The sequence below is a fragment of the Gobius niger genome (genome assembly GCF_951799975.1).
Source record: "Gobius niger genome assembly, chromosome: 9".
Lineage (NCBI taxonomy): Eukaryota > Metazoa > Chordata > Actinopteri > Gobiiformes > Gobiidae > Gobius > Gobius niger.
This window is the reverse complement of record NC_136860.1, coordinates 14078631-14102174: the sequence shown is the minus strand read 5'-3', so window position 1 is coordinate 14102174 and position 23544 is coordinate 14078631. Positions and strand designations below refer to the sequence as shown.

At 43.4% G+C, this 23544-nt stretch overlaps 1 protein-coding gene across 1 annotated transcript in view; it reads left to right on the top strand.

Moving 5' to 3' along the window:
- The window catches only part of gli2a (GLI family zinc finger 2a), a 104028-nt gene that overhangs the window by 65949 nt on the left and 14535 nt on the right, over nt 1–23544 (top strand). Inside the window, exons 4-9 of the mRNA XM_079562833.1 lie at nt 1304–1509; nt 7679–7891; nt 16281–16482; nt 17285–17480; nt 19623–19733; nt 22271–22411. Of these exons, the coding sequence (XP_079418959.1) occupies nt 1304–1509; nt 7679–7891; nt 16281–16482; nt 17285–17480; nt 19623–19733; nt 22271–22411 (1069 nt within the window). The remainder of the gene's footprint in view (nt 1–1303; nt 1510–7678; nt 7892–16280; nt 16483–17284; nt 17481–19622; nt 19734–22270; nt 22412–23544) is intronic.

The following is a 23544-nucleotide window of genomic DNA, read 5'->3' as shown; positions in this document are numbered from 1 at the left end:
CTCTGCTCCTTCAAAAGCCAGCGCCAGCGGCCAGCAGACGGTTTTATCTTCAATTCGGGCCCTCGGGGACTCTTTGGAGCATTACAACACCCACTTGTCTGTGATCCCCTTCTGCTCAGCCGCCAATTACCTGCCACACCTGACAAATTTACTGTACGGACGGGTCGGGCCGGCAACTTCAGCGGCTTCACATGAGACACTGAAGGCATCCGGTTGCAGCTCTCTTATTGTTTGCATTACCTCAGGTGGAAGAGCCGGTAGTTTGCCCACCCAAACGGGGGAGGAGGCTACACTTCGGAGGCTCGTCGTCGAAGATGAGCGGTTTTGACTTGTCCGTAGCTGCGAGGCTTAATAGGAGATGGTGTTATAAGGGATTATTATGTGTTATGGATGGGAAGGGGACGGGGATGACTTCAGATGGCAGACTTGGATAAGTACACACCTGGGAGATGACTTCAGGGGAACATGATTGTTTTGTACTTGGCAACGTCTTGTGTTACCCTGCTTTTGGCCCATAGTTTCTTTCTCTTTTAAAGCGAAAAAAAAATAAAAATCTTTTAGCACTGGCTCTATTCACAACCAGGAGTAGGGGAATTATTTTGGATAAAAAGCCTATTTGAATATGAATCGTTCTATTTTTGACTTGAAATGTGTTTGTAGAATGAATGTACAGTAACATAAAAGCACACACTATAATAGCAATAATCACATTTATAATCTACACATAAAAACAGTAACAAATGTATTGCCAAAAAATTGGGTGATTCAATATCTGTATCGCAAGAAGCCACAATACATCGCAACATCACGAAAGTCTTTCATCTGACTGAGATCGAACAATGAATTGAACCTGTGAACTGTGTAAAAGTTCAGTTTTAGTTAAGCGTTTACTAACTTTGTTCAACTTTAGTCTAGTCGATTTGTGTTTTAATTAGACTGGAACATATCGTCTTGAAATGGTTTAGTGAAATATCGCAATAATGTCGTTATCGCAGCCATATCGCAAGTTACTTCAATATCGTTGAGTCCTAGTAACTATGTAGTCGATGGGGTAGATTTATGGAAGCAAGGCTGCCAATCTGTGCCATTGAGCCCTCCCCTCATCAACCCCCCACTCACATCACCCGCTCAAGCCATCTTGTATGCCCACACGCTCTTCCCCTCTGGTCCTACCCAGGCCCAACACGATTAGGATATGGACAATACTGGGCCTTCTTTTTGGTGTTATGGTTCCATGTTTTAGTCGTCTGGAAGCAAGTCAAGTAGATGCAAATACTGTATATTCTCCCTTTTCTCTCCCCAGACCTCCGGGCCTGACGGGCAGCCCGGTCATCTCGGACATCTCCCTGATCCGGCTGTCCCCCCACGCAGCGGCGGGCACCGGGGAGTCGCCCTTCAGCCCCCCGCACCCGTACGTGGCCCCCCACATGGAGCACTACCTGCGCTCGGTGCACGGCAGCCCCACGCTCTCCATGATCTCGGCGGCAAGGGGACTGAGCCCGGCTGAAGGTGAGATGGGGAAACAGTTCACACGGTCACAGCAAACTCTTTTCCCAGGGGGTCGTCATTGCTGTCCAGGAACAGAATGTCAGTATATGCATTGGGGCGAGGTTTCGGCTTGCTTCCCTGCTTTTGGTGGATTAAAACCGCAACTCAACGTCACCAAAACACATTCTGCCAACAGTTCTGAAGACAAAACTACTGTATCATAGTAGTAATTGTATTGTAGCTACCAGCTTTTCCAAACTTTTTGGACTGCGCCCCCAAAATCACGAAACCAACAACTCCGGACTTCCCACTGTAAAATGTATTTACCATTTCTTATAATAATTTCAGGTGCAAAACATTTAAAATCTGGGTAACACTTTACATTACGGGCCGGTAAGTCCGTGGTACTTACAGTGGTAAATACTAGTAATGACAGTGGTACTTATTGTGGAAATAAAAGTGGTAATTACTAGTAACTGGGGTTAGGGAGTCACAGAGTTACCACTGTATCTCTCATTACTAAGAGATACAGTGGTAACTCTTAGTAATGAAGTACTTCTATTTACTTTTAAGTGATAGTTTCTAGTAGTTACAATGATACATCTATGGTACTTACTGGTATTTCAAGGATGCTACAGCAGCAATTCATAGGTAGTAAATGAGGTACTTCTACAAACAGAAGTAATTTCTAGGATTGTGAGACTATAAAACAACATAAAACAGCATTAGGGAAAACAAGAAGTACAACCTTCATTACTAAGAGTTACCACTGTTTCTAGAAGTACATACCTTGTAATTCTCACTATAGTATCCTTTAAGCACCACGATAAGTTACGAGTATTTTCCAATGTAAGTACCACCATAAGTATCTAGAATCACCACTGTAAGTACCAAGGACTTACCGGCCCGTAATGTAAAGTGTTACCAAAATCTGGTTTAGTGGCATCTGTTTGGACACTATATTCGCCACTGGACTAGAACTGGAATAGATGCCGACACTCCTCAATATTGACAAGCACATTAACAATCAACCTTTAGCATCACATGGGCTTTTTAAGGTGCATGGAATCAATATTTTAGTACTATTTCAATAGCAGAAAGTTTTTTTATCATGATTTTGAACATGCCATGTTATTGATGTAGTCTCTTGGAGTGTTTAGGGCAGACGTTTCCACATAATCAAACATATGTGAGGCACAAAGCCATAGACTGATGATTATTACAGTAAATCATTCAAACAGTTGCATTTATTACAGGGTTGACCTCACTTTCAGGCCTTTATTCAGGTTTTAAAACATTAATGTCTGATCACTCTTGCACCGAAATGCTCGTAATTACAGTTAATAGAGGCCATCGTTGGCAGTGTTTTTTTTTGGCATGCACCCTTTCGAGAAGTTAGGCCCCCACTTCTTTATTAAATATACAGCGGCTTAATATAAACGCGCGGCAAGGCAAGTACCCATTTGTCCGAACCTGTCTGACGATCATAAATCTTAACTATTTGGCGCCCGTCCCGCCATGGACACATCCTGCTTATTGCCCCGCACAAACAGTAAGAGGCTGAACGCCGCTACTATAGCCTTTCGACAGCGCTGCACTGTAAACACCACCGCTACCTGCTCTTCAGCGCTCCCCGCATCTGCCAAAATGGAAATATTTAGTCTCCCGGTGATGTATGCCGTTGCACGCAAGTCTGAGGAACGAGCTGCCAGTGATGTGGAAAATGTCTCCAATGGCCGCTCCTATGTTATTCTACCAGTTAACATTAAAGAGGTGAGATTAAGAGTTGAGCCGGTTGAAAATTTATGTATCCTGCCTCGCTGTGAACCCGCCGCTGTCTGCAAACTGCACCGCCCCCTCGGACCAATCGCGATAATTAGTCTTGCACCTCGTACGTTTCCAACACAGGCCGGGGGGGTGGGGGGGAAAAAAAGGGAAAAAACATCGCTGAACGCACCTTTCAGCAGTTCAAGGTGCACTGTTTTCCTAGATGATTGGAGTTTGCAGAAGGATTTGGTTCCAAAAAAAAAAAAAAGAAGTGGGACTCAGCGGGAATGTGCCCTTGCAGCAGAAAGTATGGAAATGAGCAGGAGAGTGGCCAAATTTTGGGGCGCAAATAAGAGTATGGTTAGAGTTTGAAACAGTGGTAACTCGAGCAACAGAGATGTATTTAATAAGGGTAAGGTGTTTCATAAAAGATGTTTTTTTGTGATGGGATTTTCGAAATTATCGTCACACAGCAGGGGAACTATTAACTTGATACAGGATACTCTTGGGGAAATTTGTCTCGGACTTGCTGAAGTGCCGCATAAAACCACAAAGAAACTGCATACATACTGTCGTACAGTAGCATGCAGAGATGTGTTCGAGTATCCAAATAAATACAGACGTAGAATCACATAGAATTGTAATATTTTGTTACACACATTACTTTTTTTTAAATCTAAATTGGCATTTTAAATGTCCAGATAACATTTTGACCCCATTTTATCATGTATTAATTTACATTCATTCTGGCGTAACCTGGCATATTTGAGCCGTCTTAATCTCCAGTTCCTGAAATTCTTTTTCCAATCATGTGGTCATCCAGAAAGCACTCCGCAACTTTTACAGCGATAGTCTGTAAGTTTGCAAAGTGAGGAGAGAAAGAGTAAAATTTGAAAGTAAACAATCAAATTCCTCCCCTCTTTAATCAGAATGCCCTACTAGTTTGCAAAATGAGGAGAGGATCAAGCTCCTCCCCCTCCCCTCCTGATTGGACCTGACAGGCTGGTTCACAGGAAAAGCTCATCTCATTGGTCAATGCAGGAGGATACTAGATTCTGATTAGATGCTGAGATCCGGGAAGGAGGGACTTTACAAAATAATATTAATATATATTATTACTTACTTAAATTAAATATGTTTACTTTAAGGAATCATTCTCAAGCACTATAAGTTTTGAATATAAAATAACACTTGACTTTCGTAAGTCTGCAATTTGTTGCTCTCTAGGTTAGTATTCCCGGATTGTTTAACAAGGCCAGTCTCTAGAGATGTTTCGAATGGTTGTGGAATATCATTATTTTATACGAAAACTTGTGGAGAAAGCCACTGGGATGCATTCCTCCAAGTAGCTTCACCTCAAATACCTCTGAGGTTAGCATGCTAATCCCGCTCGTCTCTTTATCTCTCTCATCAACAGACTTAGTTACTCACTGCCCCCATCCCAAAAACAATGGGCCGCTCCAGAACAGCAGCAATGGTATCCTCAGGCGCCAGCCGCCACAAATAAATCTCCACGTGCATGCTTTTTGGCAATGCTTCACTACTCTTTCATGAGAAGAAGAGAAGATGGTGTCACTGATAAAGTACAAGCAAATATGGACTGTGCATGGAGCTTTGCAGAACATAAATAACGTCCGGCAGCACAGCAGTCAGCCGAGCGTGTATAAACCTCGGATAGGGATACCTGGGTGCCAGCCATGTGTCGGAGACCGCTTGTGAAATTCTAACGGCCTCAAAATGTACACTATATAAATTTAATTTGTGGTTTGGCACGAAGCGTTTCAACAGGTATAGACCGTTTTCACAGCTAGTCTTGAACAAACCATAACGTAAAGGTGGTTTTATAAGTGTGAAATTTCCACCAAGTAGTAGCTAATGGAGTGGGCCTGTACGTTGTGGCTACGCTCGGGGGAAAAGAAAGCAAGACATGTTTGACAAATGTCATTTATTAGCAAAATGAAGCGGATCTGAAAACCTCAAAACCACCAAGAAGGCGAAGAAGGCGTTAACGTTGCCTTTGGTTCCGGCGAAGTTAAGAATCAGAATGCAAATCTTCTTTCTTTTATTTTATTCGTAGGGTGAAATGTGGCTTTCGGCTGAAACACAAAGTAACCGACGTAGCACAACTTACAAGCCCTGGTTTAACATGAACCAAATGTTTGCTGCTACCACTCCTGTCTTCAATGGTGAGGTCACACGCACAAACACTTAGCGAGAAAATGCTGCTCTGCGGAGGCGGTAACGTGATCTGGCGCTGGAATACTCCCCGGTCACTATGGGCCTGCACACCTTTACCACAGCTGCAGCCTAATTGTTTCTGATAGGACCCGTTAGCTCTGCACATGTGGTGGCGCTTTGGTGTTAGCATGCCGTTTCTCCCAAATTTACACCCGACTCACTTTCCCTGTGCTTGCTCTGCCGCTATGTTCTGCCCGTTTACAGTTTGCAAGCACGCCATATTGGATGACAAGTCGAAATTACGGCAATAGATCAAAGGTTGTCATTGTTAAATCAATAATTTAATCATGTAATAGCCGTTTAGCTAGCTAGGTTTGATAGACAGCCCTTTCCTACTTGTAACCTAATCATATGAAGTTCTAGGCTATACCAGCTTTGTAGACCTTCTTTTTGGCCTGATAATGTTGTTAGCATTAGCATTAACATTAGCCACTTTTAGCTTGCATTGAGACGGTTGAATTTCGGTTCAATAGGCGCTCTTAAAACCTTAATCATATGAGGTTCTATACCAGTTTTGTAGACCTTCCGTTTGGCCTGATAATGTTGTTAGCATTAGCATTAACATTTGCCACTTTTAGCTTGCCTTAAGATGATTGAATTTCGGTTCATAATCATATGAGGTTCTATACCAGTTTTGTAGACCTTCTCTTTGGTCTGATAATGTTGTTAGCATTAGCAGTAGCATTGGCCATTTTTAGCTTGCATTGTGACGATTGAATTTTGGTTTGATCGGCGCTTTTAAAACCTTAATCCTATGAGGTTCTATACTAGTTTTGTAGACCTTCTTTTTGGCCTGATAATGTTGTTAGCATTAGCATTAACATTAGCCACTTTTAGCTTACATTGCGACTACTGAATTTCGGCTCAATCAGCACTCTTAAAACTTTAGTGACCTAACTTGAACTCAAATATCAAACAGTGCACAATGTCTTTTTTTTTATCAGTTCTCTATAGATGTTTCTAGGATTGAAAAGTCATTATAAATCCTGACAGTGACAGGTGTGCGCACATTTTTCATCAATACTACTTTTTTTTGCACATTTAAGGCCTTCCTCAGCATTACCCCTCTGCGCACCTGCGTTGTACTCGAGGCCTGTCAGACTTAATGCACTCACAACACCCCACAAGTCTAGGAATCCGCTCTTCCTCGCTCCTCTACCTCCTCCCTCCCGCTCTTGCTCTTCCTCCCACTCCCCGGAGATATTTTCCCACAAGCCAGCGAGCCTCAAAGACATCAGACATCTTTTATCAAACGCCTCGCGCCCCGGGGCATGCACGCATAGCACAAATCTTCAAATCTGTAAAGCAGGCCACTTGTCGGCCCCGGCTGAGGACCTTCTTTCAACCTTTCTTTTCTCTCGGCTTTGTTTTGTCAATCTGTCAAACGCTATGTAAAGAGATGTCTGCCAATGTGTTACTTGGGTTTTCATGACGGATCCGAGCTCCCGTGACTTGTCAACATGCATTACTTTACATCGCTCTGACCTCTGGGTAGGACTTAACAAAATGTAACAGTTTGCACATGCAGGTCAATGTATGCTGCATACAACCACAAAACGGGAAGTACATGAATCTATAGTAAGAATACTTTTGGTAGTCCATCCATCCATAAATCAGGGAGGCGGAAACATATACAGTACTGCAGTCTAGGATTTCTGTACCTTTACGTCACATTTGTGTTTTTGAAGGATGGATCAAATGCAAACAAGGGAAACAATTAAAATTTCAAGCAAATCAAAGGCAGCATAACTGTCCGTATACCCTCCTATGCGGCAAGAAAAAACATACATAGTGAATTGTGTCTTTCCCCAATTCTGACAAAGGGGAGATACTATAACTTAAATTGTCAGTAAGGGTAATTTGTAGCTTCCCTAATGCATTATAAACATCCCCATTGGTCACAAGGATGACCCTTTCATGAGGGCAAAGTGGAACGGTAATGTTTGCAACTTTTGTTTTTAGCATCGATGCTACATCTCTGTCGCCAAGATAGTTCATAATACACTACAGACACCACGCACTGGTGACTTTTTCACCCCAGGCAGTACAATATACTGCAGTGGGTTTCATTCTGATAAGAGTTAGAAAATGGGTACAGCCCCCTTTAAGTGTGCCATAGCCTTAAACTTGTATCGATCTTGTCTTTTTGAACTACTCAAAACATAATTTCCTCTTTCCTCGGCAGTGACCCATGAACACCTGAAAGAACGGGCCCTGTTCAGCCTCCCCCCTCCACCCCCAGGAGCGAACCCCACAGAGTACTACCACCACCTGATGGCCAGTGCCAGCCAGCGGAGCCCCTATGGAGACCTCCTGATACAGAGCGGGGCGGCGGCGGCGGCGGCAGCAGCAGTGGCCTCGGCGGGTCACCTACCTGACTACATCAGCCCTGTAGATGGTACGTGAGAGTTTGAGTATTTGAGTTACAGTATTCATACGTCATAATGTGGTTATTTGAAGTGCTGAGAACAGGATAGGCTTCCCATCTCACCAGAACTTTAACCTCTCTCTCTCCTATGCCTACCTTCCACAAAAAAAACAAAAAAAAGTCATGAAATAAAGCGACTATTCATATTTTAGAAACACTACCCCCCTTTTCTCTATCAGAATGTGTTTCAACAAACTAACTTTGTAGGCTTTAGGATAAACTTCTCCACACCGCACGTGAAACCACACACTGTTTTGACCCATTAAACCTTATGTTTTAATTATAAACACCAAAGCATCTTGATCCATTGTGTGTCTTTCATCCCCCCTACAAGTGTAACAACCAACTTTTACAGCCTCGCTCCCTTTGTTCCCGGCAGCAGGCATGTTGATACCATCCTCTTGTTCTTCCTTTTTTTTTCTTCGCGTGGAAGAGTTTACCACATCAAAGCTTACGCCGTTCTTGTAGCTGTTTTTGATGTAGCGGGGAACTAGAAGTTGGTTAGTGCTGTTAAAAAACTAAAAGCCCCAAGGTATGAGCCCATAAAATATCTCGGAAAACCATTCTTGCATACCTGAGAAAGACACAGTACGGTAGATGTTCTGGAAGAGTCGGCACAGAAGTTAATTAGCCCTAGCGTATTATCACTTAGCATCTTCAAATGAGATTAGCATTTGCATTAGCGTAGCATTGAAACATTCGCTTTGCGCTGGAACTGTAACTTTGCATTGGCACATTAGCTTCATATTGACGCTTAAGCTTAGAGCTGGAACTTTAGCTTTGCCTTGGCAGTTTAGCTAAGAACGAGCATGTTAGCGTTGCCTTGCCAAGGTTCTGACAGCCAAGCTACTGGGCTACATACATGCGCACAGAGACTAGCTTCTTTCACGGCGAGGCTTTCTATCAAACTGATGGTCAGGCCCCGGCACGAAGCTTTGATTTCGGGGGCAAATCGCGTCCAAGAAAGCTTCAGCTCTCATGAATGGAAGATGGAGAGTGTACAAAGTGGAAAAGTGTCCGTGAAAGTTGAACCTTTCAATGCCTGATAATCAAACACTCCTGACTATTTTCGCAACTGGCCGTAACCACACTACGGGAGCAATATTTCTTTCACTTGGACCAAATCACCCACCCAGAAAACAGAACTTTGTGTAGCCTTTGCATGATAGCGTAGTCAGCATCTTCAGGGCTATATTAGCAACACGTCCAAGATCTGATAAGGCGATTACTCTTGAAATGACCCCAGTCACTCAACCCTAAATTGCAGACGTTTATTAGCAGACCTCTTTCCCCTCGCTCCCTACAACCACCCCAGTGACCGCCGCTGTGTAGCCTTGCCCGCACTTGTTTGAGGAAGCTGTTTACTCAAAAAGCCGCCACCCCCGTCCATTCCAAGCCACACTCCTTAAACCCCCCAACCCCAATCCCAGCGGCTTTTATGTAGCGTTCAACCCGTCTATAGGAGTGATGTGGCTAGGTTTTCGGGACGGTCCGCCATGCCAGTCCAGTCGGGACACTCTTCCATTGCGGCGTCCAGACACACGGTTGGTATTGACAGAGGCGGCCAGCTAATGGTCATCGCGGGCAGCCTCAACTCGAATCAAAGGCGTTATTTAGCAGCCTAGCGCAGGAGGAGGCGCGGAGCATAGTGCATGTTTTCAGCCCCTGCAGTTAGTTTTGGAAAACCGGCAAGATCTAGGAGCTCGTATTAAAAATCAATTTATGCATTAATATTCAGCAGACCCACCGCAAAAGAGCTGGCCGAACCCGGTGAACCCATAACGTGGCTTCACACCCTCCGAGCCCCCTGTTTTCCCCCTGGATAAGTAAATTGCTCTCTGGAACATGCCACAAAGATGCTTTGGTGGAAAAGATGTAAATACATGCATTAGTGAAGGGGCTTAAAGTCTTATGGTCCATCCCAAAGTATGTTAAAACACTGGCTAATGTCCAGGTGACAACTTGCGGTTGGCCTACTTAGAATTAGCCATTAATTCAATTACAAACTGCTAAAGCTCTTCATGACGGTCTTGGTTCGTACGTTTCTTTTTCTCTTTAGAAAGGGCCCATTTATTCCAACAACAAGTAACCTCACCTATGTACTTACTTGTCCAGGTTTTGATGATTGATATTTTTGGTTAAACTCAAAAACCAACAGCATAATCTCCTCCAAACTCTCCTCTTCTATGTATAAAAGACAGGTACAAGCAGAATTGGACCATTTACATGTTCGGCTGTAAACTTTGTTTCCTTGTCCAAGTATATTAAAGTGATAGTCTGGAAGTTTGAACATATTGAAGATTTTATAAAATGTGCAAAATCATCCACCTGGTCTTGCATTTTGATGTAAAGTAAGTAAAACTATATTTAAACAAAAAAAGACCCTCCTTCCCGGATCTCAGCATCTAATCAGAGTCTAGTATCCTCCTGCGTTGACCAATGAGACGAGCCTTCCCTATGAACCAGCCTGTCAAGTCCAATCAGGAGGGGAGGGGGAGGAGCTTGATCATCTCATTTTGCAAACTAAAGGGCTTTCTGATTAAAGAGGGGAGGAATTTGATCATTTACTTTCAAATTTAACTCTTTCTCTCCTCACTTTGCAAACTTACATACTAACACTTTAAATGGTACGTTATGAGCTGCACACTTTATTTAATTATTGTTATATTCCAATATAAGGCAATGTTATATCAGTATCGTAAGAAGACACAATTTATGTCTTCTGTCTGACTGACATTTACACATTTTTTGCTAAAACAAAAACGTATGGTAGTTTTTTAGCCATTAGTATCCTACATTAGTTTTATTTGAGGCTTGCAATAATATGACATACTATGACAGATGTTAATAAGACAGGAGTAACCCTTTTTTTCCTGTATTGTGCTGTCTTTATGGTTTTCAAATGATGTCAAATTAATTGTCGCTGTTTTTTCTATCTATAATAATTTTCTTAAACTTATTTGATCACTTTTTGACAGTAAAGATGAAATACAAGTCCTTTTTCTGGCAGCAGTAATCAGCGTGAGACTGACAGTGCTCTTGGATCACATCAGATTTCAAAAACTGTCATTTCATAAGTTCACAAACCCATGCACGCTGCTCAAAGTTGACAACCTTTTCACCGTCAAACCGACCAGGCTTCTATCATCTCTGTGTGGAGCGAGTAAGACGATCGCACCCTCTGAACCGCCGTAGACGCTACAGCCGGTCCAAGCCCAATGAAAAGCCGTTTAAGTCCGATTAGCATGCTGTACTGTAAATATGGTTTCTCACATTGGGAGGCATTCAGGAGGCTGTTTATACACGGGCGTGCAGGTATGCCGGGGCTGGGTGGGCACAGGAATATCAAGAGCGGCTTGCGGGAAAAAGGCCCGACGCTCCCACGACAAAAGCGGCGGCCAAAGTAAATGTCTGCCATCCTGGGGGAAAAAAAGAGAAGGGGATTCTAGTGTGGACGCTGCAAAGCGAGCGCGGCAGATAGGTTTGTGTACTCATGCGGTGGTGAGGAGTGAGTGGGGCGAGGGGGTGAGGGAGGGGGGGCTGCATATACAAGCACTTAACTATATGTTGGTTGATGTGCGCACGGCAGCAAGTGTGTGCGTAAACAGAACGGTGGCTTTGGCCTGCACACTGGGGGCTCATAGAGGATTCCTGCGCCAGCCCCCTTTCCTAATAAATTCGCCCTGTGAGCATTAGCGAGATTTAGCAGGGAAAATAAACACAGGCCCACTCCAGCAACCCCAGGGGGTGGATGGGTAAAGATGTGGAGGCCTCGGGCTGGGACTGGCACTGGCCTCAAACTGCGGTACGGTGGGCGGGGGCGACCAATCATTACAGGGGGGGTAAAGATACTCGACATGTGGCCTGCTTCACCCCCGACAAGGTCACACTGAATGACTCTATTGCAAGTGAGAAGGCAAAAAAAGTCATAACTTCACTATTGCTATCGTGCACAAGATGAAAAACATTATGTTGCATTTATACTTCAAAACAATGCTGTAACTTCCAACGAAACGTGCAAAGCTGCAATCATTAAAAATTATTGCGCTGTTAAATATCAACGTCATTCAAATAAACTTACAATGAGTAAGTAAGTGGTTTATTTGTCATTGTACAACCGTACAACGAAATTGTGTTCAGGTGTTAGTCCTGAGCCGCTGCGACTGAGCATGTCACCACTGTGGGCCAACCTGACCAGCATGTTTTTGGAGGTCGGGGAAACTGTAGTACTGCCTTCAGTGCTCTTTTGATCGGTGCACCGGTTTCAGAGAGAGGTGTCACTCACTGGTCAGCTCCTCCACCTACTCCTTCCTCTTCCTCCTGCGCAGCTCCCTCCGCTCCACAACAGTCTTTCACCATCTTCTCCTTGTTTGGCCTTTGCTTGTTTCCTGTAGCGCCTCTTGTGACGCCTCCACTTCTCAAATGTGTTTAGCGCAAAGCTCTGCAATATCACGATAACGATATTATTGCGATATTTCACTGAACAATTGTAACACTATATGTTCCATTCTAATTAAACACAAATCATAAGTAATTAAATTTCAGTCAAAAGAAGACTTAAAGAGACCAGATGCAAGTTGGTCATTTGATACTCACTACTGCCACCTCAGGTCTTACGCGTAACTGCAGTCTCTATATTAAGCTCGTGCATGACGGCACGTCGGACCCGATGAAACAACTTTTTGAGTGACTCAGAGCTGAGGCAGTGTTGAACAAAATGGACAAAACACAAGGACACAATAACTGCTTTCATGTCCTTGCACAAGACACTTCTTCAGTTCTAGCCCTTCCAGTCACAAGATACTATATATTCCAAATATACTGTACCATTTTCTTATGCTGTGTACTGCAAGTTATTGTAAAGCGGTTTTATCTTCTCCATCCCATTGCGAATCCCACCAAAAGGACAAAGCACTGACGAGAACAAAACAAACTTTTTGTGAGCGGTAATTGCTTCTAACAACATATTCTTAAGCGCAATTGTAGCATTACAAAGGTTACATACTTCACAGAGCATTACTGCAGTCTTACATGTGCTCCGGGCCCGGGTCGCACGTAGCTTTCGGAGATTAGCGCAACCCTTCAATTAAAGTGTTTTGATTTTCCACAAAGCCGTTTCATTTTAAAACAGCACGGCTCCGGCAAATAGTTTAAAAAATAATCACAAACATACACACTCGGGCCACACTTTTTAATATAATTCTTTACTGTATCAATGGCCGCCCCCAGTGCCTGTAATTATGACTATATAAATCCAGATCCCACAATTACAACCAGGCCGAAAACTTGCGCCGTGTTACCGCACACTGCCGCGCCGCTATGGCCTGGGCAACATCTGTTTTCTCACTCCGTGCCGGAACCTGCTCTATCCTTTCAATTAGGAGCGCCCGCCAATAAAACGCTCGGTTGCCAGGCGGCGTGTGAACCCAGGTAAATAGTCCGCAGCATCCATCCGAGTAAACAAAAGCTAATGAAAGAGCACGATATCTTTCGGATAGCTTCGTAGCTGCAGGCACGAAGGATTCCTAAGGTGCGCTGTAAAAAAATAAATAAAAAGGGGGAGGCGGTGTCGTTTGGGCACTGAGCCCAGAGGGGTGAGGTAGGCGCCAGTGCAGTCCATGCCACCAGCCTGTGAGGCCTGTTTCCTGCTCCATGAAAGGGGAATATTATTAATACTACATACGGTATCTGCCATTAAAATCTGCTGGCAACAGGAGCAAGCAAACTCGGCTCGTCTTTGCGAAAATAGCAAGCCTGGGCAGCTGCATGACCCATTTGTGGTGACATACTCACGCGAGCTTATAGGAAGAAAACTCCGCACTCATGCTATATCAAGCTGTCTATATGTTTCTATCGGTCTGTTTGTCGATTGAGGGTATGCAGATGATGTCATAGGATGGGAACAAAAGTCAAATGCGGGTCAACATTGAGTTATAGACTGAACAGTTCTATCTATGTCCGCTCATCTTTGGCCACGTTTACAGCGTGTGAACTGGTGAATTTAGTTTATGTAATATGTATGTGATATTTCCTTACAAATTTATACATTTATTAATGAATATATTTGCTGTCCTTTTGTGCCCCACGTGCACAACAGACTTGATATTGATACTGAAAATATAAATCACAAATCTACAATCATAATACTGAACAATTTAAATTTTAACATTTTCAAATTACACTTAGAAATGTCAATATTGTCCCACACTCATTATATGCAAGCGTCTTTGTTGCATGTGGCCAATTACAGTCCGGCAGCCAACCAGACCCAAGCACTACCGAAAAAATACAAAGCTGGTTTGGAGCCCCTTCCATCAATCATAAATGAACACAATAATATCTTACTTTCTGCTAAACCTATTTCTCTCATTAGCGTGCTCTTGAAGCAGTCCTACTCCCTTCTTGCACCGACGGGGATTCAAATGGACAAGAACGAAGCGAAAACATTTTCGACAATATCGAAAGGCCATTATGTCATTTATTGCCCTCTTATAGAAACACTCGGTATATGGCCCAATTACAAACCTAGTGAAGTGAAGAAACGTAATATTCAAATAATTGGGGAACCCCCATTGTTTTAACCTTTATTCCATGCCCCACCGCAAGACGTTATTCCATCAGTCCGTTTGTTGTGTTTGCCAACTCTTTCATATCAGTGTCTGCTTTGCTGCTTAGACTTACTTGTGTCTGGGGGCCCGCTAACCAAACGCACATGTCTCCCCTTTGACTACTCGCCACCTCCCAACATTTTTTTTTTTTTTTTTAAAGCAAGACCCCTCCTCCCTTGGTTTACGGCTATAAGGGGGTCTGGCGTGCCTTGGTTGCATGGAGCTCTTCGGGGTGCTTCGGATTGGGAGCATATTGGAGGCGGCGCGGTTGACGTGCAGTAAACTCGCGTGTCAGGTCACGTCGCGTGTGCCCAGGTGAGCCGTGATGGGGCAGTTACGAGTTTCCGGGCCCTAGCGCCTTGGATGATGCCTGCCATAAGAGCTCATTACGGGCCCAAAGTGGGCCTGCTGTCTGTCCCCTCACACCACCTGTCTGCAAGGCACTGGCATCACTCTGTGTGTTTGAGTGGGGGAATGTGCGAGGCAGTTTGTATATGGTCGGGTTGGTGTGTAAAACAATAGGACTGTCAGCAGAAGCTCCTTCCTACGTGAAATGCTACAATAAAATGTGGCTAGGTAACTTTTAGATAGATGTTTTTATGTATTGGGATTTCTTTGTTTTCAACACTTTTTACCAGTACATTGTATGATTCTCATTGAATAAATTAAAATATGAATGAACAAATGTGGTTATGTTGGAAATAAAAAAAGGGTGAAAGGTTTAGATTTCAAATTCTTCATTCTTGGGATTTTTTTGGTTTAAATTTTCATATGTGTCCATTCATGAATGTAACCTACAATGTAAATAGTCTTGAAATAAAAAATAAACTAATACATAAAGAAGCATTTCCAAACTTTAAGCTGGTGCTGTATATAGTATGTATGACTTTTCACACCAAGTACCGCCTAATATAATACTTGACCTTCCAAGCGCCACCAGGCCTTGATCAAGATCAAATCAGGACTAAAATATGTCGAAACTGCCTGGGTGTAATACATGTCTTAACCAGACAGCAGAAATAGCAGTCACAATTGTATCAAATGAAGCATTGTTGTTAAGCTGTTGTGTTGTGGACTACAGCGAAGGGAGCAGGAGGTTAAGGTGAGAGTGTGGCGCAGCTAAATAAACAGCTCAAAAAATAGGCTAAAAAATAAATGATCTAAAACTGTCTAATTTTAAATTACTCTGGAAGAACAAATACCCATATCTCCAAGTTCATGGGAAAAAAATCTGCTCTTTCTCCCCTCTCCTCAGTACTAACCGGCCCGGGCTTTAGCGGAGGCCGTGAACCATACCTCAGTAAGTTGGCCTTGTTCTTTCTTTAATGGTATTCTGAAATCAATTTGTTTAAATTGCCTCCATTTAACTTACCCAAGTACAGCGGTCTGAGGGAGATTGCTATCGCGGTAATTAGGGGAGAGAATGATTGGGGCGATTCATTATGCATAAGAGGATGTGAATGTTAAATAGGAACGTTGTGTGTGTGAGAGAGATGCGGGAGATAGAGAGGCGCGCTGTGGCAATGACCTCCGCGGGAAGACGGCTGGGTGAGCGTTTGTAGGCCTGCCGGCAGCGCTGTGTCCATCTCTTCATCCGCTGACCCGAGCGGTTACAGCAGCAAGGCTCGGATCAAAACGGAAAGGGAGCAGAAAGAAAAAACGTGTGCAAAGTAGAAAGGATTGCGTTTCCCTTTCAGTGTGACTTTTTTGTGAGAAACATTTGCAACTCAATTTTCTTTTCTTCCTGACAGTGTCGCGTTTCTCCAGCCCTCGCCTGACGCCCAGACTGAGCCGGAAAAGGGCCTTGTCCATCTCGCCCCTGTCGGACGCCAGCATCGACCTGCAGACCATGATCCGCACGTCGCCCAACTCTCTAGTGGCCTACATCAACAACTCCCGCTCCAGCTCGGCGGCCAGCAGCTCCTACGGGCACCTGTCTGTGGGGGGGCTGAGGTACAGTAGTGTGTTCTCATTTGAACCTGTATGTATTTCAAAGATGAAGTTGGTAGATTTGAGTGTGAGGCTCTCAAACACTTGATGCAAACAAGTCAAGACTAAAGAAACAACAAATGCATGCAATCGAAGGTAGGTAGAGAGCTCAGTTCCCATACAGACTCTCTCTCAAACTCTTGAAGCAGTACTACGTAACTCATGCCCCTAGAGGCCATAAGCGCCACTGCAGATGGTGTAGCATGTTCCGTTTTTTTACTGATTAATTGTTTGTGAGAGTAAATACTACGCTGACAGAAAAGACAGAGGGAGAGCAGGATATTGTACATCCAATTACACAATGGAAATATTTTTTTTCACTCAAACTTGCCTGTAAATACTGTTTAAGTGGTGCTAGCCCACAGTTAGCTTTTCCCATTAGCCTGTTAGCTTCTTCTTCGTGATTCTATTGGTGTGTTTTGGTGCTCCGACCCGGGCCCAATCATCTCATTAACACTTGGACTACGAAAAGTATTTATTATGGTAAACAAGTTACTTAATACCCCTTTAACAGGGGCGGTAGTATGCGAAATGTTTTTTAGAACTTTTTACCACATTACAATGTGGTTCTTTCCTCAAACACAAACCTGGAAATGCCACTCACGCAACTTTGAGTAATCTTAGGATCTTCACTTGTGGCTATGGCAATTTTTTTACATGGCTATTCACCATCGCACTTGTGGTTTCCCGGATAATTGGCGCTCATGACGGTAACAATTTCACATCAAGGGCACCGCTACTAACTACTGTGTGTATCTCTCAACAGCCCGTCATTCAGCTTCCCTCATCCCATCAATCCAGTGGCCTACCAGCAGCTCCTGTCCCAGCAGAGGGGCCTGAATGCCTTCGGGCACACCCCTCCGCTGATGCAGCCGTCTCCCGCCTCCTACGCCGCCCGACAGCACCCGCTGAGCTCCTCCATCTCCGCATCGCACAACACCCCCAACTCGGAGACCAGCCAGGTAAGATGTATTTCGATTCACTTTGCAGCCGATGAAGAAAAAAGATCAGCTTATTTTGAGTATATGGCATATCAGTGTGTTATACTGTATACGAATCTGTCACATTTTACCATGAGACCCATGGAATTCCAACTGCACCACCACCCAAAATTATCTGCGTTTGGTCAAGCAGGACATTATTATTAGCCGCGACACAAGCCTTCCCTCACTTCCTCTTTATCGCGCCACAGTTTACTCTATAGACTTTCCGAAATGTAAACATCTCACGCCAGGAATGACCCCATCGTGCAGACATTTAGCACCGGCCACCTCCTGCGCTGTGTCACATCTATAAGCCGTGTGCTAAACCTGACAAGAAACCTGATAATAGCCAAAGACTTAAACCTGTAAACATATTGACACTGTTAAATAGCCAGTTTTCCCCATTTGGTTGATGTCGCAATGGAATATGGGACCCCTTTCTATGTCTCATAAATGCTACATCCTCACTGTTTTTTGGTCAATCCATGGACCCTGAGATCAAATCTGAAGATTGTTTCTGTAGCAATTAGGAATTCAAAATTGTCTCTCTGAATGGTGAAAAGTGGCAACACCAAAAGAAGACGTCATGAGATGGAAACCATCATAGCATTCGACTGTCAATACTTGTTTTTTTACTGGTTTATGGTAAATATCTTAGATCTTCCTCTTATTACACAAAAGTAAACATAAAGTTGAATGCATTGTGTAATGAACACGGGTGAAATATTTTCTAAAAAAAAAAATCTCAGCACATCGATGCAGTAGTTGCTAGCGGAAAGGATTTCAAGGAGTTGTACCTATTTATTTTTACTCGCAGTGTTCCCCATTACAAAAAACAATGAGTTTAAAGTGCCACCCCAGGCCCCCCTCTAGGTCCGCCCCTGGCCCGTGTAGTGTATGTGCTCACTGAAAGCTATGGGGAAATATGAACCGCTGTGTGGCACCTGCCGCGTAACATGAGTGGTTTAGTAAGCTCGAAAGAAGCACCGATGCTAAAAATCTATTAGCTTAGCGGTAATGCTAATGTCGTGAACATCACTATCAAAAGTGGTTTAGTGAACTTGAAAGTAGCACCGATGCTAGAAACAGCCTAGTGGTATTGCTAATATTGTAAACATTACTATCAAAAATGGTATCGTAAACTAGCGTATCAAGTCATTCAGTGAACTAGAAAGTAGCACCGATGCTAAAAACAGTTAGCCTAGCGGTATTGCTAATATTGTAAACATTACTATCAAAATGGGTATCGTTAACTAGCGTATCAAAAGTCATTTATTGAACTAGAAAGTAGCACCGATGCTACAAACAGTTAGCCTAGCGGTATTGCTAATATTGTAAACATTACCAGGTCACTCTGGCTTCCTGAGAGGCGTGAAACGTACTTATAAACTCATCCCCGTAAAGAATCGGAATGTTGGGAATGTTTTAAGCCAGTTAGCAATGTGTTTAGAATCCAGCGAAAAATGTTGAGTTAAAAAGCTTATCAATGAATTGCTGATAGAGCGAAACAAGCCCCAAGCTCTCCATCTCAAACTATCCCGTCAAATTCCAAACCAGCCTATTCTTTTCCATCTTAAGTGGCGTCTCCGGCTTCCTGTCGTCACTTCTTCAAAGTCCCCCCATTTCTAATACCCATATTCTTTTTTTTTTCTTTTTTTCTTCATACTATTTCCTTGTGGCTTTGGCGATCGTAAAGAAGTCTAAATTGTTTAGTCTCGGCGGCGGGTCTCTCCAGGCTGACTTATGGGCCGTGTGGTGCCTGGTGCAACCATGGCTCCCCCACTCAGAACTCCGAGCCAAAAAATGCAACCACAAAAAAAAAAGATCACTAGCATTCTCTTTTACTGATATGGTGCTAGCTTATTCCCGTGGTAGATTCTCGTGGTTTTATAAAGTGGCTTGATGGTTTTATGAAAAGTAAAAAATGAAGGAGTGGGAGGAGAACTTGTGTGCAAAAGCAATCATTCTTTGAGGTTTTTTTACAGTAGGCCAGTGGGGAATAGCACACTGGCTTCGCTGATTTGTAAATGTCAAAAGAGATATAGCTGTCATGCTAACAGTTTTATGCAGGTATTTTGTGACTGGGTTTATGATTGAATGTTTTTTTTCCCCCCTCTTCAGAATGCAGGGGGGGACCCGGCAGTAAGCAGCACAGTCAACCCGCTCATCACCAAGAGGTCAAAGGTGAAGACGGAAGCTGAGGGTCCACTGCCCATCTCGCCCTCCACTCAGGTACAACATCTTTGAGTTTTTCTGTTGGATTATGTGAAAGGGTCATTTTAAGCCTTTGCTCTTCTGAAAAACTGTTTTATGATTTGTGACTGAAACAGAAAGATGTCAAAAGGTCATGTGAACTCACAAAATGATGATAAAAAAAAATCACAAATGCCAAAATGAGCGTTAGGTTGAGTTTAAGCAAAGCGTAGAGTAGCCAAAAGTGTAAGGCTGCTTGTTTTACAATAATTATACTCTGTAATTCTGATGACCATGATTTTTTTTTAAAAATAATTATGCAACTTTTTATGTGGAAAAAAAGTTGATATTTGTGCGTATCTGACATTGTCGTGACTCAGCGGCTGTATGAGTGGTCAGTTTGGCGCCCTTACTTTCCATCACAGTGGTCTCTAGGACGCTCCAGGATCATTTGCTTGGAAGGTTTTTACTGGTCCCTCTCACCAGAAAACTTACAAAACAATTGATCCTGGAGCGTTGTAGAGACCGTACAGCTGCTGAGTCACTACAAGGTCAAATATGCACGAATATACAAAAAAAAAAGTCAGTATGCAAGTTTGACAGTACTGTAGTCTAGAATTGTTTGTGGGTTTACACGGTGTTCATCCCTAAGCAATGTCTTGCAGGGAAAAGGAAACTTTAATTTCGCATTAAACCTTTTTGTGAATTAATCACAAAAAAATCCGGCCCTAGTTTAGATAAACCGTATTGTTGGATTTTGTAGCATAAAACAGCACATCAGTAAATGACGTTGCATAACAATATAAATAACCAACATGAATATTATTTGGCCAGATTTTAAATGCTTTGACCCTTGAATTACATACAATCTAATTAGAATAATTACCTTTTACGCTGGGGTCCTTGAAGTCAACATTTTTGGTCTTGCGGTCGGAGGAGTTTATGCTAATTTTCCTCTTTGCATTAAAAAAATATTGATTTCAAGCATATTTTATCACAGGTTCAGGTACCAGTAAATTCCTTTTCCAAACACCACATAAAGAAAATGTTCTTCTTTTGAGGCGTTAACCTTCGACTCCCTCAACCCCTGACTACATTAAATCCATCCATCTTCTGCGGGAGTGCAAACCGCTGATTACCAACTAATACCTCTTACATTAGCTGCAATAGATTACTTTATAAATGCTATTAATTAAGCCGCCGCGGTACGTCTATTCTGCTATTGTGCTCCTCAGATTGATCAGAAGGTAATGAATAAAAATGCTCCCGAAATCAATGCGTTGCCGCCGGTTTGATATCGAGAAACAACTCATTAGGATCACGAGGCCGATAAGATAAGAGAGATGCAAAACAGTGCCGAATGTTTGTCCGGCGTATTGACCACAGATTTGGCTAAAAGATTCAGTTTAATGTGCACATTCGTCATTTCCAGTCAATGGAGGCTCAGCAGACGAGGGACTAACTGGAAATGTCGGTGGATTAGATGCTGTTCATCCAAGTGCCATCTGTGGGTCTTTGGGCAAGAGAAATTTAATTCAATGCAACAATATAGCTGTAGGTTTTATGAATGTCCTGAAAAATATGCGCCTTTATTGTGAGCGGCCTCGCCTTTCTTTACAACTAACTTGCGACTCTGCCAGGAAGGACACCTGCTTGTCTTAATGGAGATGCTTTTATTTAAAGGGGGGTTTTTACCATGTTGTTCTCTCATCAAAAACATACCTGGAGCTTTGTTTCCGGCTACTCGCGCATCTTTGATTAATCTTTGAATGTTTTCCGGTGGCAATTTTTTTAGCGCAGCAGCAGCTTCCAATAAGCTCCTCTTGAGCTGCACAGCAATAGGGAGCAAGAGGAGGGGCTTTCGGTGAGATCTAGGAAAATCAGGAAGTGAAACCAATTTGTTTTAGGTGTGTTTTAGATCAGTGTTTCTCAGCTGGTGGGTTGGGACCCAAAAGTGGGTCGTGGAACCTTTCCGAGAAACCATATATTTCCAAAATATCTACTTTAAGTGACTGTCATTTGATTATTTGTATCCAGGTTTCAGAGCTCATTAAAGGCTTATTAAACAATATGTTTTAAGGAAAACACTATTTTACATTATGAATAACAACTTAAATTCTGCTTTGGGTCACGGCTTGTGATTTTATGGTGATAGTTGGTCCTGACACAATATAAGTTGAGAACCACTGTTTTAGAGCGTTTTCTAACCAACAAAGTGTAAGATAGTGATAAAAATGTGTGAGATTTATACTAAATATCTGCACAAAGCACAATACCCCTCTTTAGTTAAAGGAAACCAAACCAAACATGAGGTTCTATATACATTAGGTACCCTTCCAAAGGCTTGATTTTGATATCAAACTGCACAGCACTGTTGTTTAACTTGTGTTCTTTACATGGATTCCAGGTAAGATGGTGTATCTTGCGATGCTCCGCGGTGTCACTTTAACATTGGAAGAAGCGTCCCATTGCGCTCGCCCACCGCTCCTTGTCCCAGTGGCTCTGAAGGATGGGCCGAATGCGGATGCTAAATTTTCCTAAGCGAGCACGCATTAATCTGAAGGCTTTTTGTGTAGGATCACGGAGGGGGAATCCTGGACCTGAGCGAGGACTTGGATAAAGACGAGTGCAAGCAGGAGCCGGAGGCCATTTACGAGACCAACTGTCACTGGGAGGGCTGCAGCAAGGAGTACGACACCCAGGACCAGCTCGTGCACGTGAGTTTGACAGCATAAAGCAAAAAAAACTGCAGCCATTCTCCTTCTTGTACAAACTAAACAACAATGGCATTGGCAAATGGTACTTTAGAATCAGAATCACAATATAGAGAGGAGATATGAATGTGAATAACCACGTTGTGCAAATATAACAGGGCAAATGGCAGGTAACAGGTTATTTAGTGTTCATGATTCTCGACCAAGAAAGAAGGAAAACAATGAATGTGTATAACTCTGCAAGTTGAAAAAGTTAATGAATATCAGTGTGTGCATGTAGATAATGTGGTTGTTTGCCTTTGGACTAATACTAAAACTCTATAAACTCTATGGACGCCTTTCGTTAGTGGTGGTCAAATCCTATACATCTTGTTCAGTTTTCTAATGAAAAAGCGAGTTGCACCCTCTTCTTCTCCCCTCCTGCACTTGACCAAAAGTCCCCAAACACCTCTTTTTGCGGCTCTCATTAAACGTTGCTGGTGGAAGGCGTCCGGTAAGTGATCTTTCCTGTCTGGCCCCGACACGAGCGCTGGTAATGAGACTGTGGCCAAATTCAACTGCAGCTGTGCCCCCCCCCCCGATCCCCACTCCCCGTTTTCACCTCTGACCTTTAACCCTCGGCCCCCGCCCCCGAAGCCGCGAGAGGCCGGCCGTAAATCCGCGGTCGCGGCGGCGGCGGCACCAGCTCCTCTCGCGGGCTGGGAGCCCTGCGTCATGTGAACGCTCGGAGGGGAATGTGTCAGGACCGAAGAGCTGAGAACTGATGGGAGTGTGGGCCACGGAGTGCAAGAAGTCACAGCGAGGGGTTACCGAGAGGAACTTTGGCCCTGGACGTGCGAGCTCCCTACAGTCGCGGGGTGTGTGAAAGCATGCCAATTTGCACAGAGAAGGAAACCGAGGGGGATACGCTCGGGTCAACTCGTTTTTGAGCCTCAAAGTTTGTTGCTACACGTTAGGAAATGATTAAGAACTTGGATTATGCCATCAAAATCGTGAAAATTGTTTGATTTCTGGCACCAATGGAGGTTAAAAAATGGAAAATGCTGGAATTATGGTTCACACAAAGCATTTGGACACTCCAGTGTGTTAGTTACATGTATTTGCCTGTAGTGACAATAATATGGGTATATAAAATA